Source organism: Pseudorca crassidens, chromosome 3 (genome assembly GCF_039906515.1).
Source record: "Pseudorca crassidens isolate mPseCra1 chromosome 3, mPseCra1.hap1, whole genome shotgun sequence".
Lineage (NCBI taxonomy): Eukaryota > Metazoa > Chordata > Mammalia > Artiodactyla > Delphinidae > Pseudorca > Pseudorca crassidens.
This window is the reverse complement of record NC_090298.1, coordinates 126,044,887-126,065,973: the sequence shown is the minus strand read 5'-3', so window position 1 is coordinate 126,065,973 and position 21,087 is coordinate 126,044,887. Positions and strand designations below refer to the sequence as shown.

The window sequence follows — 21,087 nt, the reverse complement described above, 5'->3', positions numbered from 1 at the left end:
AAATTGTTCTGGTTCTGCTAATATCTGTTTGACTTGGGCATGTTGCATAATTTCTCTGAACCTCAGTTTTCTTATTTGTAAAATGGAGATGATTTTTTAGTATCTCTTATATAGAGTATCTATAGTATCTCTTGAGGTAGTTGTGACGACCAAGTAAGATAACATACATAAGTGACTTATCATGGGGCCTGCGAACTCAATAAATAGTAGCAATATTTCATGCATACACCCCTATTAACGTAGACGTTCTACATTCTGTGAGTTTTTCCCTCTTATAATGCATCATTTTATGAGTCAGCTTCCATGATCCATCTGCTCAAACTGTCTCAGATAAAGCTTTGAAAATGTTCAGACTTATTTGCTGATGGTGGAAGTGGCCACAGGAGGAATTTCTCCTTCTCATCTGTTTCCCCTCATGCTGTTTGATTTTCAGATTCTTCTCAAGTACCTCAATTTTGCAAATATAATCATGAAGGTGTTCCACCTGAGTTACTTGCACAACTGTGAGACTCGGCGCGGCCAGGTAAAGGGCTTGGCTCATTGGAATGGACTGGATGTGTCCTTTTCCTGAAGCATTGATATGCTCAACTGGAAAGGCAGTGATAATAAAAGGGCCTGGGAACCATCATACTGTCTCTGCTCAGCTCCTCTGGGGTTCATGAGGTAGTAGGTGTTTGTAAAGCTGTAACCCAGGTACATGTAAAAGTGTGAGATTAGATCACTCCCTAACACCATACACAAAAATAAGCTCAAAATGGATTAACGACCTAAACGTAAGGCCAGACACTATCAAACGCTTAGAGGAAAACGTAGGCAGGACACTCTATGACATAAATCACAGCAAGGTCCTTTCTGACCCACCTCCTAGAGAAATGGAATAAAAACAAAAATAAACAACTGGGACCTAATGAAACTTCAAAGCTTTTGCACAGCAAAGGAAACCATAAACAAGACCAAAAGACAACCCTCAGAATGGGAGAAAATATTTGCAAATGAAGCAACTGACAAAGGATTAATCTCCAAAATTTATAAGCAGCTCATGCAGCTCAATAACAAAAAAACAAACAAACCAATCCAAAAAAGGGCAGAAGACCTAAATAGACATTTCTCCAAGAAAGATATACAGACTGCCAACAAACACATGAAAGAATGCTCAACATCATTAATCATTAGAGAAATGCAAATCAAAACTACAATGAGGTATCACCTTACACCAGTCAGAATGGCCCTCATCAAAAAATCTACAAACAATAAATGCTGGAGAGGGTGTGGAGAAAAGGGAACCCTCTTGCACTGTTGGTGGGAATGTAAATTGATACAGCCACTGTGGAGAACAGTATGGAGGTTCCTTAAAATACTACAAATAGAACTACCATATGACCCAGCAATCCCACTACTGGGCATATACCCTGAGAAAACCATAATTCAAAAAGAGTCATGTACCAAAATGTTCATTGCAGCTCTATTTACAATAGCCTGGAGATGGAAACAACCTAAGTGTCCATCATCAGAAAAGACACAGACCTACTAGAGAATGGACTTGAGGATATGGGGAGGGGGAAGGGCAAGCTGTGACAAAGCGAGAGAGAGGCATGACATATATACACTACCAAACGTAAGGTAGATAGCTAGTGGGAAGCAGCCGCATAGCACAGGGAGATCAGCTCGGTGCTTCGTGATCACCTGGAGGGGTGGGATAGGGAGGGTGGGAGGGAGGGAGACGCAAGAGGGAAGAGATATGGGAACATATGTATATATATCACTGATTCATTTTGTTGTAAAGCAGAAACTAACACACCATTGTAAAGCAATTATACTCCAATAAAGATGTGAAAAAAAAAAAAAAAAAGCTGTATCCCAGACTGATTGCATGAACAAGCTTTCAAGTCAGGCAGCTTGGATTTGAATCCCTGCTAAGCCATTTACTAGCTCTAAGAGCGAATCACTTAACCTCTCCGAGCTTCAGTCTCCCCATTTGAAAAATGGGGAAAATTATGGGATAATGTATGTAGGGCACTTGTGCTCAGCCAATGTTTGTTATTATCATTCTTATTAACAGCCTAGGAGATAAAAGAAATGGGAAGAGTTGGACCCAGTAGAAGCTGCCCAGTTATTCACCTCTCTGAACCTCAGTTTCTCCATCTATAAAATGGGGACAATTATTGTATCTCTTGGTTATTGTGAGCTGCTGCTCTGTGCCTCAGAAACACTGACTATGTTTTTGTATTTTTTCAGATACTACTGTGGTCTGGGAGCAAAGTCTTTGAAGAACTTACGGACATTGAGAGGCAGTTCCACAAAGCCCTGTACACAGTCCGAGCCTTCCTCAACTGTGACAGATACTCCGTGGGGCTCTTGGACATGACCAAGCAGAAGGTGAGAAGACTTCAGGGGCAGACATTTCCAAGAACAGGTTAAATATATACCAGGTGGAGCCCAGACTTCTATCACAAATTCAGTGCTCAGCAAAGAGTCTGGGAGGATGTGGATGGTTGTGAAAAGGTTTTCATAGGTCTTTTACACTGAGAAGAGGACTACCAACCTTTAAAGAGGAAAAGTCATTCTAGGGCACAGGGGCGTAAAAATAACCTGTATCTTCCCTAGTCTGTTGGAAAAAAATGAGTATGTGAGAAGAAGGCGTGATGAGGTGGTGAAGGTAGGTGATAAAGAAGTTTCCATGCAGGATGAAAGTCCAGAAAGAAGAAAGTTGCCAACTTCAGGAATTCTCAGAAAATGCACTCAAAGGTGGGCAGAAACCTTTCCTATGGTGTATGGAGCCCATGGCTCATCCAGGCAATTGAAGTGGATGCTTATGCTTAGATCTGGTCCCTCAGAATGCTCTGGGGTCACGTTGGCTAAGGCGGAAGAGACTCAACTGGCCCCCAGTCATGTTCTTCAGCTAGCTTTTCCAAAACCAACTCTCCCATTGCTCTTTCTCTACCTGTCTCTGCCTCCTGGAGCTAATCATTTGCCTTGGAACAGAGTTCCAGAGTTACCTGGATATGTGATTTCCTCTCCCAAAGTCCCAAGATAGCTGTCGGTTTCATTTTGCATGCTTTATCATGCTGCGTGTGGTACACAGCCCAGTGGAGACCCTCTAAGTATTTGGTCGAATGAATAAATGAATTGCAGAATCCGGGGTTGGAAAAGACCTTAGATCTAGTCCAGAGGCTCCCAAATGTGACAGTAAATTAGAATCTTCTGAAGAACTGTTTAAAAATTGCTGGGCTAATCATCAAAAAGTCTACAAATAATAAATACTGGAGAGGGTCTCAAGAAAAGGGAACCCTCCTACACCATTGGTGGGAATGTAAATTGGTACAGCCACTATGGAGAAGAGTACAGAGGTTCCTCAGAAAACTAAAAATAAAATTACCATATGATCCAGCAATCCCACTCCTGGACATATATCTGGACAAAACTATAATTCAAAAAGATATATGTACCCCTATGTTCATAGCAGCAGTATTCGTAATCAAGACATGAAAGCAACCTAAGTGTCCATCGACAGAAGAATGGATAAAGAAGATGTGGTACATATATACAATGGAATATTACTAAGCCATAAAAAAGAATGTAATAATGCCATTTGCAGCAACATGGATGGACCTAGAGATTATTATGCTAAGTGAAGTAAGTCAGACAAAGACAAATATCATATATCACTTATATGTGGAATCTAAAAAAAAATGACACAAATGAACTTATTTATGAAACCGAAACAGACTCACAGCCTTCAAAAACAAACTTATGGGGCTTCCCTGGTGGTGCAGTGGTTGAGACTCTGCCTGCCAATGCAGGGGACACGGGTTCGAGCCCTGGTCTGGGAAGATCCCACGTGCCACAGAGCAACTGGGCCCGTGAGCCACAATTACTGAGCCTGCGCATCTGGAGCCTGTGCTCCGCAACGAGAGGCCGTGATAGTGAGAGGCCAGCGCACCGCGATGAAGAGTGGCCCCCGCTTGCCACAACTAGAGAAAGCCCTCGCACAGAAACGAAGACCCAACACAGCCATAAATAAATAAATAAATAAATTTAAAAACAACAAAAAAACAAACTTATGGTTACCAAAGGGGAAATGTGGAGAGGAGGGATAAATTAGGAGTTTGGAATTAACATATACACACTACTATATATAAATTAGATAATCAACAAGGACCTGTAGCACAGGGAAATCTACTCAATATTCTGTAATAACCTATATGGGTAAAGAATCTGAAAAAGAATGGATATATGTATATATACAATGGAATCACTTAGCCATATACCTGAAATTAATACAACATTGCAAATCAACTATACTCCAATAGAAAATAAAAATTAAATTAAAAAAAGAAATAGAAAATCTAACTAGACCTATAACAAATAAAGAGATCGAGTTAGTAATTTAAAAAAACTTCCTACAAAGAAAAGCCCACAGCCACATATTTTCACGGATGAATTCCACCAAATATTCAAAGAAAAATTAATGCCAATCCTTCACAAACTCTTACAAAAATAAAAGAGGATGGAACATTTCCCTACTCATTCTATGAGGCCAGTATTACCCTGACACCAAAGATATCACAAGAAAAAACCCTACAGACCAAAAACCCTACAGAATACAGATGCAAAAAATCTTCAACAAAATACTAGCAAAGTAAAACCCTGGTCACATATAAAAACCATGGTCAATTGATTTTCAACAAGGGTGGCAAGACCATTTAAAGGGGAAAGAATAGTCCTTTTAACAAATGGTGCTGGAATAACTGGATATCCACATGCTAAAGAATGAATTTGGGGTCCTACTTCACATCATATACAAAAATTAACTCAAAATGGAGCACAAAGCTTAAACTATAAAATCTCTCAGAAGAAAACATAGATGTAAAATCTTTGTGGCCTTGGATTAGGCAACAGTTTCTTCGATATGACATCAAAAGCACTAGTAACCAAAGGAAAACCAGATAAATTGGGCTCCATCAAAATCTAAAACATTTGTGCTTGAAAGGACACTAATGAAGAAAGTGAAAAGACAATCCATAGAATAGGAGAAAATATTTGCAAATCGTATGTCTGATAAAGGTCTAGTATGTAGAATATAAAAAGGACTCTTAAAATTAGGAGTATGGACAGACTTAGAGAACGAACTTATGGTTACCAAGGGGGAAGGGTGGGGAGAAGGGATAGTTAGGGAGTTTGGGATAGACGTGTACACACTGCTGTCTTTAAAATGGATAACCAGGTAGGTCTCTTCCGGAGACATGGGGAAAGTGAGGGGCCTGCGGGCCTGGGTGCACCAGGCTCCCGTGAGGTCCACAGCGGAGGCCACGCCCGGCCCCAGGCCCCCCACATGGGAGGCAGCCCCTCTGTAGGCCTCAGCTGGCGGAGTCGGGGGGACGGAGTGGCATGAATGCCAATGTCTTTGCTGGGACCACGAAAGACCCCAGTGCCTTGGTGCTGAAGATGGGCATGGACGCAAGGGGCATCACCTCCATCAGGAGAGGTGCCGAGGCCAAGGCTGTTTTGCCCAAGAAGGAGAAGCTGAAGCTGAGGTGTAAGAGGTGGCTGTAGAGGGATGCAGTTTCAATCCCTGGTCTGGGAACTAATCCCATATGCAGCGGGGCAACTAAGCCTACGCGCTGCAAATACTGAGCCTGCGTGCTCGGTGCCACAACCAGAGAGAAGCCCACACACCACAACGAAGAGCCCACGTGCCTCAAGGAAGAGCCAGCGCAGCCAAAATAAAATTTTTAAAAATAAAATAAAATAAAATGGATAACCAACAAGGACCTACTGTATAGCACAGGGAACTCTGCTCAACGTTATGTGGCAGCCTGGCTGAGTCACTCTGCTGTGCACCTGAGACTATCACAACATTGTTAATCAGCTATAATATAAAATAAAAAGTTAAAAAAAAATTAGGAGTATGGGATTAACAGATACGAATTACTATACGTAAAATAGATAAGCAACAAGGATTTACTGTATAGCACAGGGAACTATACTCAATATCTTGTGATAACCTATAATGGAAAAAAATATATATATATAACAATCACTTTGCTGCACACCTGAAACTAACACAAAATTGTAAATCCACTATACTTCAATTTTTTTTTAAGTTTGATGCTTTGCTCATGAAGGGAAAAAATAACTTCCTACAACTCAACAATAAAAAGATAACCCAATTAAAAAAAATAAAGTAAAATGAAATAAATAAACATTGCTGGGTTACACAATAGTCTGCCTTTTTTACATAATGTTCTGTGAACATAATTTTTATCAGTACATGTGGATTCTTTTAAGACAACATACATACACATAACATACACACAGAAAAGAGCGCTAATTACAGGAGAATAGTTCGATGAATTACCACAGAATGAACATACCACTTAACTACCACCAAGATCAAGAAATAGAACATAACTGGCTCCTTTCTTACCCCTTTCCAGTAAGTCCCACCCCTTCCTCCCTAAAGGTAACCACTATCTGACCTTTAAAGCCATGTGAGTTTTGCCTATCTTTGAAGTTCATATAAATGGAATCATATAAATACATACTCTTTTGCGTCTGGCTTCTTTTGATCAACCTTTGGGTTGTAAGATTCATTCTGATTGCTCCTCATAGCATTAGTTCATTAATTTTCATTCTTGTGGAATATTCTATTATATGAATAATCTGCAAAGTATTTATTTATTCTACTGTTGATGGACATTTGCATTTTCAGCTGTGGACTTTTATGAATATTGCTATTATGAACACTCTAGTACATATTTTTTGGTACACAGTTGGACTCATTTCCCTGGGAGTAGCAATTCTGGGTAATAGCTTTTTTTTTTTTTTAGTATTTATTTATTCATGGCCACGTCGGGTCTTAGTTGCAGCATGCAGGATCTTTCCTTGTGGTGCACGGGCTTCTCTCTAGTTGTGGTGCATGGGCTCCAGAGCACATGGGCTCGGTAGTTTGCGACGCACAGGCTCTCTAGTTGAGGTGCGCGATCTCAGTAGCTGTGGCACACGGGCTTAGTTGCCCCGTGGCATGGGGGATCTCAGTTCCCTGACCAGGGATCGAACCTGCGTCCCCTGCATTGGAAGGCAGATTGTCAACCACTGGGCCACCAGGGAAGTCCCTAGCTTTTTTTTTAATTGAAGTACAGTTGATGTACAATATTGTATAAGTTACTGGTGTACAATATAGTGATTCACAATTGTTAAAGATAAGAATTACCTTTAGTATTACTCTTCTGGGTAATAGTTTTGATATTGCCAATCTGATTTTCAAAATTATTGTACCATTTTACCCTCCCACCAGCAATGTAGGGGGTGTCCTCACTAATACTTGGTATTGCCATCTTACTAATTTAGCCATTTTGGTGGGTGTGTAGTGTTATCTCTTTGGGTATTAACATGTGTCACCTAATGACCAGGAAGCTTTATGTTTATTGACCATTTGGATATCTTTTGTGAAGTGCCTGTTCAAGTCTTTTCCCCATTTTTTTCATTCTATTGTATGTTTTTATCTTACTTATTTGTCAGGGTTCTTAACAAATTCTGGATATGGGTCCTCTGTTGAATGCAACATTGCAAATATCTTCTCTCATACTGTGCTCTCATTATCTTATGTTTTGATAAATGTAAGTTTTAAATTACAATGTAGCCCAATTTATCAATCTTTTCCTTTATGGTTATTGGTTTTTATGCCCTCTTTAAGAAACCTTTCCTGGCCCCAAGGTGATAAAGATATTCACCTATGTTAACTTCTAAAAGCCTTATTGTTTGAACTTTCACCTACAGCTCTACAATCTACCTGACATTTCTAAAATGTATAGCATGAAGTAGTGTCAATATTAATTTTTCCCATTCAGATATCCAATTGACCAGTACTTGAAAAGACCATCCTTCTCCCCCACTGTTCTACTGAAAAGACCATCTTTCTCTATCATACCTCTATCATCAATCAAGTGTCCATATATTGGGTCTGTTTCTGGACTATTTTGTTCCCTTGGTATATTTATCTATTCTTCTGCAATACCATACTGTGTTAATTATAGTACCTCTATAAAATATCTTGATATGCAGTGGTAAAAGACCTCTAAGTTTGTCATTATATACTAGAGTTTTTCATCATGTTTTATGTCTCTTACACTCCTTTCTGTATTCCCCGCCCTTTTATATTTTTGTTTTTTAGTTTGAATATTTCTTCTGATCTATCCATGAATCTTCAGTTGTGTCTAATTGGCTGTTAAAACTATCTATTGAGTTCTTAATTTCAGGTATTTTTCAATTTTAGAATTTCCATTTCATCTCTCTTGAGGTTTCCAGTGCTCTTCTAAAATTCTCTATTCTGTATTTGATTTCTTGGACATAATCAGTTATTTTAGAGTCTGGGTCTGAGAGCTATAATATCTGTAGATATATTCTATGGCTGTCTTTCTATAGTCTGTTTTATCTCTTGATTTTCAGTTAATCCTTATCTTGTACATGACTATTTATTTTTGTTTGAACATTAGAGACATGTATAAAACATTTTAGAGATGATTTGAAACTCTGGGCAATGTTATGTTCCTCCAAAGGGGATTTATGTTACTTCTGGCTAGCGGTTGAGATAAAGGCAGAGCATCTGAATCCAATCAGGGATTGAGCTGATTTGAAGCTGGTCTTCAGTTTTTGCAAGGGATGTTCTGTTTCTGATTCACTTTTACTCCTAGGGTATAAACCTTTAAGAAGGGCCAGCTGAAATCTGGGTTGATTTCAAGGGTTCCTCCTCCTTGGCAGGCCCTGAATTCCAGTTTTATCCTACTAGCCCAGTAAGTCTGTGCAGCTTCCCAGCTGCTCCACAGCATCTTTGGTATCAGCAAGGCGATCAAGAGGAAAAGCTGAATCAGACATTAGGCTCACATCTCTGGGCTTCCCTTCTCTGTGGGATCTTGGCCCATCAAGTCCTTGCTGCCTTGCTAGCTCTATGATTCCTTCAAACAAATGTTTATATACACATATGCACACATACACATATACAGTCCAGATTTCATAATAATTCTCAGTTGGAGGACTGGTCTGAAACAAACTGGCCACCATTAATAGGAGTAGAAATCCTCTTTCTTTGTTCTTTAGTCCACATAGATTTACCTCATTCTTCTAAATAGTATGGATATACCATAATTAATTTATCCTTTCCCCTATTTCTGGGCATTTAAATCATTTCTAAATAGTCTTGCAAATAAAGACAATGGTATAATGAACAACCTTGGAGTTAAATTCCTGCACACTTGACAGAGACTATCTATAGGACAAAGCTGTGGAAGTACATTACTAAGAAAAAATTTTTATTTTGCTTTCCCAAAATTTTCCCTCTAAAGGCTAAATCATTTTATACTCTCACTCGCACTGCATGAGAATTCCATTTCTCCAAACTCCTGCCAATTCTGTATATCATAAATCTTTTTATTTTTCCTACTTAAATGGGCAAAAAATGTTATTGGTTTTTTCTAATTGTTTTTTCACTGATTACCAAGTGAGGGTAAATACACTTATATGTTTATTTGTGAGTTAAGTTTTTTTCTTCCATATATTACCCAGATTTTTCTGGGCAATATATGCCCATTTTCCACCTTTAAAATTGAATTCTTTGTCTATTTCTTATTAAAATATAGGAGTGCTTTATCCATGATATAGACTATATCTCTGTCACATAGGCTGCAACCATATTTTCCCTTTCTATGGATTATGTTTTAACTTTGTTTATGACATCTTTCATCATACAGAAGATTTAAATTTTCTTTTATGGCTTCTGCGTTTTGAACTTTGTTTAAAAAAGACTTCCTCAACCTTAATATTATAGTCTGAAATAATCTGATGTGTTTTGATTAACATATCTTCATCTTTCACTCATCTTTTGAAATTATCAATATGTTATGGTATAAGGTAGGGATAAATTTTGTGCCCCCCTCATAATTCCCCATTTAAAGAACAATCTACCCTTTCTCCACTGTTTTGAAATGCCACCATTTTGATATGCCATTTTACCATATAACAGATTTCCATATACTCATGGGTTTATTATTCTGATTTTTGCCTTTAAAATAGCTCCCTAAGTGATTCTGGTGCAGTTGGGCCATATACTGATTTTAGGGAACCTCTGGTACTAGTCCAACTGTCCATTTGATTCTTGTAAATTCTTGAATCAAGTATTTTGCCAAATATGGCTAAATCCAGCAATAAGCACTTTTATACTCCTTCAGGAAGTAGCAAATGAATTCATACAAATGAATGGTTCTTTTTTTTAATCAAAAGAATTTCTGAGTAGTTAAATTCAAAAGAAATTTGGAGGTGCAAACTGAGCACCATTTTAAGGTGTTCAGTTTGAACCTTAAAGGATCTGAACACAGCTCTGAGCTGCAGTGTTCTGCCCTCTGTTTCTTTTGAACTCCCCCTCAAAAGGGAAAGTTACATTTAAGCAAGAATATCCTGACTTAGTCATCCCCAATAGATGGAACAATCTAGCAATGAGAAGTGGGCTGGGCTGCCTATAATCACTCTAAGAACCTAGGCTTCTCCACCTCCCCCGACACCACCCCACCCCAGGTAGCTAAGCTCTTACCTGAAGTATTGACATTATGAAAAAACTCAATAAAGGTCACTGAACTGTACACTTAAACTGGGTGGATCATATGGTATATGAATTATATCTCAAAAAAGCTGTTTAGAAATAAAAAAGAGAGAGAGAGATTGAGACAGAGGAAGGCAAGCATAAACATGCCCCATATTCCACCCAACCCTTTGTTGATAACATCTGCTTCTCCTTGGGACAATCTTCAGAATCACTCAGTTTGACTTTGACAGTGTCAGCCCCATGTCCTTCTTCTGGTCTCCTCTAACATTTGTGTTCTCCTTTTATTACTATTTTGGTTCTTACCCCATCTACCTTACTAAAGTTACTTGAAGGCTTAATTCTCTCCTCCATGACATAGCAGATTCCTCCAGGGCATAAACTGTGCCTTGTCCATCTCTCTCTATCTAACAGCAAGCATGTTGTGGAGCTTAGGTAAGTCTCCAGTTCACATTTTCACCCAGAATTGAATTGCTTCGTGTTGTTGGTAGTCAAGAGAAGAGCCCAACTGGGCAGAAGGGTGAGGATGTGAAATCTGAATTTCATGTGGAGTCCCTTCTGCTTGCCCCCTGGATGATATTAGAACAAACCACCATGACAAACATGTTCAAACAAGAGAGAGAGGTCAAGAAGCATCCTGCCCACAATAACCCAGAGCTAATGGATCATGGTCCCTAAATACCAGCAGATAAATGAACAGAGAGGCACTGGAGGACAGAGGCCTCCTCCGCCAGGCCCAGATTTGACCCAACACAAGCTGTGCAGCTGTATGTGTGGTAGGAAAACCAGCGGAGAAGTAGCAAGGGAGCGCCTGCATGGCTTCCCAGTTTCTTCTCCTGGGGCTGTGTGACCATGCAGAGCCTTTGCCAACCCTCTTCTCTCCTCTCTCTGCCCCTGTCTTTGCTAGTTGTCTTACAGGTGTCATCCTTTCCTATTGGAGCCCAGATATGGGTCTATTCATCCATATTTGGCACCATTGTTTGTCCTTTCTTATCTGGAAAAAAATTTTTTTCCCTATTACAAAAGCCATAAATTTTATTAGGGAATAATTGCTAAATAAAGTATAATCTCATTCCAATCCCCCAGAGAAAACCAGTTGTTAATGCTTTGTTGTGAATTCTATGACAGCGTTTTCTATATAAACACTGGGGTCACATGATTTATCTATTTTTGTCACCTCACATTTTTTTTTTTTTTTTTTTTGCGGTATGTGGGCCTCTCACTGTTGTGGCCTCTCCCATTGCGAAGCACAGGCTCTGGACGCGCAGGCTCAACGGCCATGGCTCACGGGCCCAGCCGCTCTGCGGCATGTGGGATCTTCCCGGACCGGGGCACGAACCCGTGTCCCCTGCATCGGCAGGCGGACTCTCAACCACTGCGCCACCAGGGAAGCCCCACCTCACATTTTTTACTCATCAGTGTATCATGGACATCTTTTTAATCAATACCTACACAACTGTAACATCACTGTTACTAGACGTACCATAATTGATTTAATAAGTCCCCTCCTATTGGACACTTAGGTTTTTTCTGATTTTTCACTGCTATAAATGATACTGCAAGAAACATTGTTGCAGCTAACTGTTTGCTCACATGTTTAGCATGTATTAATACTTAAGGTAAATTTCTTAGCCATAGAGTCCCCATTTTCCCTCTCATGTCCCACAGCACAGGGAGTATGAGGGTGCTCCAACCTAACTCCCATTTCTTGGTTATTGATTAGATAGTTCCAGTTCTTTTTTTTTTTATTTATTTTTTGGCTGCGTTAGATCTTTGTTGCTGCGCGCAGGCTTTCTCTAGTTGCAGCGAGTGGGGGCTGCTCTTTGCTGCAGTGCATGGGCTTCTCATCGCAGTGGCTTCTCTTGTTGTGGAGCACAGGCTCTAGGCGCATGGGCATCAGTAGTTGTGGCTCGCAGGCTCTAGAGCGCAGGCTCAGTAGTTGTGGTGCAGGGGCTTAGTTGCTCCGCGGCATGTGGGATCTTCCCAGACCAGGGATCGAACCCGTGTCCCCTGCATTGGCAGGCGGATTCTTAACCACTGCACCACCAGGGAAGTCCCTAGACAGATCCAGTTCTGATGATATTGATACATCTCAAAGCACAGATATGACTGACATTCTCCAACTCTAGTGAATCTTGTAGCCCTTCCAACCTTTGGTTTCACTGAGCTCTGACCATCTTCCAGATTTCAGTGATAGATGACTCATACAGGTAGTCTTCTTTTCTTAATCTTTTTCTGATCTACTTTCAAGACACATAATTATTGTTTTTCTCATTCCTAGGAATTTTTTGACGTGTGGCCAGTCCTGATGGGTGAGGCTCCACCCTACTCTGGTCCCAGGACTCCAGATGGAAGGGTAGGTCTCTCTCTAGCCCGTCCAATATGATCAAATGTTTAATGAAATGCAGACGAGTAAGGCACTGTAGGCCCTGCTGAAGTGTCTTTACCACTTCAGTATTTATCTTCTCTGGGTTGGGTTGTCTCCCTTGAAATTATGATAACTCCTCACAATTGCTCAAGCCCTGTAATTTGCAAGGTATTTTAATATCTCACTGGAGTTTCACAATAACCCGGTGGGACTGACAAAGGAGGAATAAATATTCTCATTCCATAGATGAGGGAAGAACTCCAGAAAGATCAAGCAACCTGCTCAAGGATCCACCCAGCAGGAAAACTGTAGACAATTAAAGCTACAAATAACCTTAAAATCTAATCTAAAATGTACAAATTGATAGCCAGAAGGTCAATTCCAGCCAATAGGTAAATGTGTTTGGCTACATACGTTTTTTTAGTTTTTCTTTGTTTTCACTTTAAAACAGTTTTGAATTGGCAGCTTAGCACTTAAAAATCAAGGTATTTCTGATAAACATCTAGATTCTCAGTTTCTTTTCAAAAGGTGGCAGATCAGTCAAAACTGGACCCACAGTCCTGCAGGGTAAACTTGATTGGAGCTGAGTAACGGCCGCCTCCTTGCAATGTGTGGCCTGAACTCTCTAGTTTGCACAGTGCCCCCGACTCCCTCTTGTACACCCCTGGCCTCCTCCTCTCATTTATGTTTCTATCAGGTCTCTCTTGGCACTTCAGTTTGTGACCTCTGGTTTCCTACTATTGCTACATTTTAAAGATGAGGCACAAACACTTTAGAGAAGCTGAACTGAAATGTGTGGGGATGTAAAGATGCAGCAGGGTAAACAGACCTGGCACTCAAATGGCCTATAGAACCTGTAGAATGACAGAATGACTTTAGCTGAGGCCACATACAATAGGTAAGCAGCAGAGTCGTGTCCTGAATTGAGTTTTAGTCCAGCGTTCTTTCCACAAAACCTTCCAGCCTGTCTGAAATGGTATGTCAATTTCTGCTAGGAGGCCTGATTCCCCCCAGCCAACACTAACCCTACCCAAAATAAAGATAAAGGACAGCGTGTGTATGTGTCTGTCCGTGTGTGTGTGTGTGTGTGTGTGTGTGTGTGTGTGTGTGACACACTTTATTTAATCTTAATTCAAACTCTAGGGATTTAGAATTAACACCCTGGCCTGTGAGCTTCGTATACACACCAGAAAGGATTTCAACCTTGGAATCTAAACTGTCTGTTCTGCTTTACCCAAAATGACCTTTATAACCTGGCACTGTCCAGCTTCAAACTACTCTTTTGCCCACACGATTTCATGATTTCATTTGGGAAGACTGAGTCTTCAAGGCTGACATCACGTGCTGCTGTCAGAAAACTATTTGGGGACGTTTTTCCTTTTTAAGAACAGCTTTTTGTGTTGGCATAGCTGAGATGTTACTACAGAGCTTTTCATCTAATTCACATATGAGCTGGACTTGTTCCTAAGATTTAGAATTCTAGGAACTATATAGAATAGAGATCACCATAGCTTTCAGACACCACCAACTTCAATTAACTTCAGTTTCCCGGGCTGCTTTAATATTCAGCTCTCTGAGTTGAGCCCTGAGGTCAGAGGTCATCTCCAATTCCAGGACAGCCAGAGAGCTATCAGGCTCTAACTTATCCTTTTGCCTACTAACATCACTCTCACACTTTATCTGCCACATTCACATTAGAAATACAATCTTCCTCTGGATTTTGACCAATTAACCTCCCCAAATCTTGGTTCTGAAGTTCCCCCAATGCAACTACACCTCACTTCATCTCCTCTTAAAAATAAAGCGTTGTGTGTGTTTTTTAATTATGAAAAAGGCTAAGTAGACTTCATGGGGAAAAAAAAATAGCACTTCTTTTAAAACTGGTATATTTCCATGCATGAAGATTTGGCTCTCGCTGTATGTGGCTCTTTCAAAGACCCTGTGTTACAGCGTCAGCTGCTTAGGTGCAAAGTGACAAAGGCACTCATTGATGGCTTGGTTTTGACTTTCCGAAGGCTGGTGAATTCCTACGTGAATATGGCCTTGAAAGCAACTTGGCTGAGCTACAGTGTGTGGAAAAAGTTCTGTTTACCTAAAGCACACTGAACTTTTTGTTGCTTTCTGTGAAAGCAAAATTGATTCTCCTGGGGGTTTAAAAGAAAAAAAGTCCAGTTCTCACCTTTCTAAAAGAATCTCATGGAGACCCCTGGGTAGGGCAGTTTACCAGGACCGGGGAGCCAGCAGCTTCCCTGGGAGAGCAGTGAACAGCCCAGGCCCAAGGACAGATGGCCCTGAAGCAAGAAGGCCATCTCCCCCTCCCAGAAGGAAACAGCTCTACCAAAGTCCCAGCAGATAACAGGGCCACCTTTGATTTCTAGAACCGCCCATAGGATATAACCTCACTGTTTTAAAATGTTCTTACCGCAATGTATTTATATTTATTGAAAAAGTAATACATGAGCACAGAGAACAGCTCACACCATACAAAAGAGCACAGCACAGAAATCCAGCCTGCCCTGAGGCAGCCACTGTGCCACTGTGAGCGGTCTACCTTTCCCAAATGTCCATGGACATTCCTGGGTGTGTGTGTGTGTGTGTGTGTGTGTGTGTGTGTGTGTGTGTATATATATATATATATATATACACACACACACACACACACACACACACACATTCCACCACCACCACCCTTGACAAGTGTGATGATTCTATTTTGTGCCTTACTTTTCCCACTTGAGTATATTTTGTCATCTTTCCCTACCAGCACAGATACAGCTATTGGCTCTGGAGACATGCGAAGTATCCACTATGCCAGGAACTCAGTGTGCTTAACCATCTCCAAGTGAGAGATATCAGCTATCTCCAGACTTTTTAAAGCAGTCTGGTTGAGAGCCCTAGATGAGGAAAACAATGCTGTTACCTACATTTGGGAATATGTCGATAGGATTTATTAGCATATGTAGAATTACTGGGTCAAAGAATATGTGCATTTGAATCTATGAGAGACTATCTATGCTAACTCTCCAACCATAGTCTTAGAATCATAGCTGGAAGGAGCTTTAGGGATTCCCTAATTCAGTTTTTTAAATTCCCAGATTATCTTTAGAACCCAAGGCTCCCACAGTGGCTGCCTGGGCCAGGGGTGAATGGGGGCAGAGGAGGACAGGACAGGGAGTGAGGGAAAACCAGGAGAGATGCAGGATCTCCATTTACCCAACTCTGCTTCCATTAGGGCGGCATTACTTTCCTCTGCTTTATAGGATTAGGGCCCATGCTTTGTTGGGAACGGGTTCTGCTACTTGACACCACCAACAAACAAACACCACCGATTTTACAGCTGGGGAAACTGAGGCCCAGAAAGGACACATAGTGGAACCAAGACCAGAGCCTGAATCTTTGCACTTTAGCTCTATCCCTAACTCCATTTCATCGTGCTGTGGGGTTCACCTGGTCTTCCCTTGGGTGCTTCCTACTGCAGGGAGCTCATACCTACCCTGGAGCAGCCGATGCCATGGGAGCCGCTCTAGAAGGGTTCAATCACTGTAGCTGCTTCCAATGGTGGGCGTTGAGGAGCAGAGCCTCTCTCTCCCTCGTGAGCCTGAAGAAGGTCACGACTGCCCGTCAACTAGACACCCTTGACTAGGTGAGGAATTTCCCTTTGTGGAGGTTCTGAGTCAAGAGGCCTTGATGGGGCCCAGGTATCAACATTTAAATCTCTAGGGCAATATTTCTCAAAATAACCTGTAGTAGAGGAACAATTTTTTTTTAATTTCCAATTTATCTTGGACTGATACTTTTCAAGATATGATAAAAATCTATTATGCAAAAATTTTAAAAGACATACAAATTTTAAAAGACATACAAAACTTGTCTTTTTAAAATTATCAGTTTCAACAGACCTAACCTAACTCAGTCAAATTGCTGTAAAAGTTTCTAAACACTGACTGTCAATTTCTGTTTTTATCTCATCATGCAATAGTAACAAATAGTTTGCAGCCTGGTACCAGTCCAGGGACCACACTTTGAGTAGCCCCCTTTCTAGGTGAGAGTGGTACAGAGAGGAAAACACTATTTTAAGCTGTTAACCTTAAGTGACAGTAGAAAGAGCTCTGAGCACAGGAGTCAGGGGCCAAGGTTCTGGTTCCGGCTTACTGTCTTACTATAAATGAGTCCTTTCCTCTCTCTGGGTCTCAGTTTTCCTATTTGTAAAATGATTATTACTAACCTGCCCATCACGTTCCAATAAGGTAATGGATTTTTCCCTGGAGAGCTAGGGAAAAGGAACCACCTGCCGGTATCCAACCCCATGTTAGGAAGTCATGGAATTGAACAGGTCTAATTTAAGAGAATAGGGGTTTTAATGGTGTAAGGAGGTGGGAGGGATGGAAGAGGTGGAATGTGAGTTGGGAAGCATGAGGGATGATTGGGAAGGCAAGTCTGCACGAGCTGACGCAGCAAAGAGCAGCTGAGTGGAGGAGTGAAGGAGAAAGGGGGCCGTGACCATGGAGCTGACCCCACATGGAAGATGGCTGGGTTGATGATGATGCTAAATGGGACAGAAGCCTCCTTCCACCTCCCTCTCTCACTAGACTCCACCAGCAATCTTTCTCTCTTTTTCCTTGTACTGAACCCCCAGATTCCCTTGGAACACTTCCTATGTCTCTTCCCAGCCCCAGATCCCAGCCCCTGCCTGGCCACCGTGGGCTGGTTCCAAGGAGGAGCACACTGAACCCTGAGAGTCAGCTGAGGACAGTGAGCTCCAGGGGCACCGGGACACGCCCTTAGAAGGTCATGCTGGTGCTTCTGGAAAACCACAGGGCACAGGGTAAAGAACAAAGCCTTTCTCAAGAACACACTCCTGCTGAAGTACTGTCTCTATCTCCTTTGCCTAGGAAATCAACTTTTACAAGGTCATTGACTACATCCTGCATGGCAAAGAAGACATCAAAGTCATCCCGTAAGTCTCTTCTCAAAACATGTAGAATTGCAGGCACATTATCAGTGTCCAGAAGATACTCATTCCAAGATCGACACTAACCAAACCCAAGAAGGCCACACACTCTGTTCGAGGCAGGGAGAGCAGTAAGGAGGCAGTGTGGAAGGGTGGAAAGACCATGCAGTTTGGAAAATGAGGCTGGATTCTGACTCAGCTGCTGTGAGTTCAAGTCCCAAGTCCAGTGTCAATAAGTGGCCTGGGGACTTCCCTGGTGGTGCAGTGGTTAAGGATCCGCCTGCCAGTACAGGGGACATGGGTTTGAGCCCTGGTCTGGGAAGATCCCACATGCCACGGAGCAACTAAGCCCGTGTGCCACAACTACTGAGCCTGTGCCCTAGAGCCCACGAGTCACAACAATTGAGCCCACATGCCAACAACTGCTAAAGCCTGCATGCCTAGAACCCGTGCCCCGCAGCAAGAGAAGCCACACAATGAGAAGCCTGCGCACCGCAGTGAAGAGTAGCCCCTGCTCATAGCAACAACAGAAAGCCTGAACACAGCAACGAAGACCCAAAGCAGCCAAAAATAAATAAATAAATATATTAAAAAGTAAATAAATAAGTGGCCGGTTTGGGCCTCTCTATAGAATGAGGCCATGGTGTCCGATCGCGGCTTTTCAATGATTTTCTATGGAGGCACATCTGGGGCCTAATGCAGAGGGTGAGGCAAAGGCAGGAAGTTGGCAAAGAAAGTGACTCAGCCCCCAAGGAATGCTTATTCTCTCTCTCTTTTTTTAAAAAATATTCTTTTATTTATTTAGGCTGCCGCAGGTCTTAGCTGTGCCACGCAGGATCTTTAGCTGCAGCACTCGAACTCTTAGTTGTGGCATGCATGCGAATCTAGTTCCCTGCCCAGGAATCGAACCCAGGGCCCCTGCATTGGGAGCGCATAGTCTTACCCACTGGACCACCAAGGAAGTTCCAGAAAGCTTAGTCTCTAATGTCTTCTTATATGACCTAGGAGGATAATGAAAAGGCAAGAACTCCCAGAGGGTGAGGCCTCCAACCTACCTGCAGGTGGTGGAGGCTCAAAGGCCATTTTAAGATTTCAACAGTCAAGAACGTTTTTAGTATCAGCTTGTACTTTTTGATCAGTAGAGCACGCTCCAAAACTTAGCTGCCTTGTTACCTATGTGAATCCTCTGTGGGTACCAAGAGCCACCCCACAGTTTTGTCTGAGGCTTGGCTCTCTTTCCCAACTGAACTGCAGACTCCGTGAGGCTGTGATCAGACTCTGTGGGAGAGCCTCACCTTTGGTCTCTTTTCTGGTCCAAATGAAGGGATTTACAGCAGGTCACCTTAATCCTTAAATAGTGGTTGTGAGAGGCCACAACTGTTGCCAAACAATTTTGATAATCCTGTCACTCAGATCACTCAGTTCTCTGGTTCATCTTTTACTGGTTGGGTATAAGAGACTGCTTCAGGTTCCTGAGTTTCTGGGTTCTCTCTGTTCAGTCCTGTTTGCATGAAGACTGAGTCTTTCCTAAACTCGTCTCTTTCTTTTTCTTTTTTTTTCCTTGTCAACTGCATACTCTGCCACCATTCTGTTTTCTAACCACTTCTCTAGAGGTGCCAGTTTATCAAACTCATTGTCTGTATGCTGAGTTATCACAGATCACAGTTCTCCCCAATGTCTCACCACTCCTCACCAAGTATCACACCCTTCTAGCCTCTGATAACATCCACCTTGCTGCTTTCTACAGTGTGGCTGTATCCACATTGAATTTAATATAAATTCTTAGAAGTAACTTAAAGAGATTATTCTATGATGCAGCACGGAAACAAAAAGTGCCTTTGAATGGCATAAAAAGCCAGGAAAAAGGTATGAAATATGATAAAAATCTATACCTAAATGCTAAAAGAGCTCTGTTGATATTCATAGAGTAATAAGTTCAAAAAGTACTGCATTACAGATTAATTGGCAGAATATTATCTTTCTCAGTTGCATATAAGCAACGGTTCTTGGGAATTCCCTGGCCATCCAGTGGTTACGACTCCACGCTTCCACTGTAGGGGGCATGGGTTTCATCCCTGGTAGGGGAGCTAAGATCCTGCAGGCCACATAGCACGGCCAAAAAAAAAAAGAAAGAAAAAAAGAAAATAACAACCAGTTCTTGTAAGAACTGATGAGTTCTGAGATATACGTAAAGAAATACCATATATCCTATTTACAAGAGAGCTATCTAAAAGATAAGAATGCAGATAGAATGAAAGTAAAAGAATGAACAAAAGATATGCCTTGCAAATGATAATCAAAAGAAAACTGATGTAACTATGTGACTATCAGATAAAAATAGGTCTCAAGGTGCATTATTAGAGGGACTTCCCTGGCGCAGTGGTTAGGAATCCGCCTGCTAGTACAGGGAACACAGGTTCGAGCCCTGGTCAGGGAAGATCGCACATGCCGCGGAGCAATTAAGCCTGTGTGCACAAATACTGAACCTGTGCTCTAGAGCCCACGGGCCACAACTACTGAAGCCCGTGTGCCTAGAGCCCGTGCTCCGCAACAAGAGAAGCCACCGCAATGAGAAGCCCACACACTGCAAGAAGAGTAACCCCTGCTCACCACAACTAGAGAAAGCCCCCACACAGCAACGAAGACCCATAATCTATGGGTAAAAGAAGAAATCAATGGAAATTATGACATATTCTGAAAGAAAGAAAATATTACATATCAAAACCAGTGTGATGCAGAAATCATGCTTAAGGTGAAAATTTACAGTCTTAAATATTCATATGAGAAAAGAATACAATATAAAGTAATAAACTCTGTACCCACTTGTATCAGTCGGGGTCCTAGCAGATAATAGGCGTCACATTCAAATTAGGGTAATTCAAGGAGGCTTTACTTATAGAGGGATGAATTATAGAGGTGTGGGTGGAATGAAGGAAACTGAAAGAGAATATGCTAGTAGTGAGGTTGTTGTAAGCATTCCTGGGCCCACAGGAAATTTCTAGAACCTGGACGGAGAAAGTGTCATGTAGAGCAGGGCATCTTGAGAGAAGTGTTGCCTTTCAGTCAAGAGACGCAGCAAACCCAGAGCAACCCTGCCAGGGGGAACCCAGGGAAATAAATAGCCTGACCTAACTGTTCTACCTGCCTCTAGTTTTGGCCAGGTCTCCTCACTGGGCT

At 41.7% G+C, this 21,087-nt stretch overlaps 1 protein-coding gene across 2 annotated transcripts in view; it reads left to right on the top strand.

Moving 5' to 3' along the window:
- PDE6A (phosphodiesterase 6A) overlaps positions 1-21,087 on the top strand; it is a 68,289-nt gene that overhangs the window by 8,631 nt on the left and 38,571 nt on the right. The window contains exons 3-6 of one of the 2 annotated variants that reach the window (XM_067730126.1): positions 434-523; positions 2,236-2,376; positions 12,873-12,947; positions 17,852-17,916. In XM_067730126.1, coding sequence (XP_067586227.1) covers positions 434-523; positions 2,236-2,376; positions 12,873-12,947; positions 17,852-17,916 — 371 coding nt within the window. The remainder of the gene's footprint in view (positions 1-433; positions 524-2,235; positions 2,377-12,872; positions 12,948-17,851; positions 17,917-21,087) is intronic. The other variant, XM_067730127.1, reaches the window with a different exon arrangement.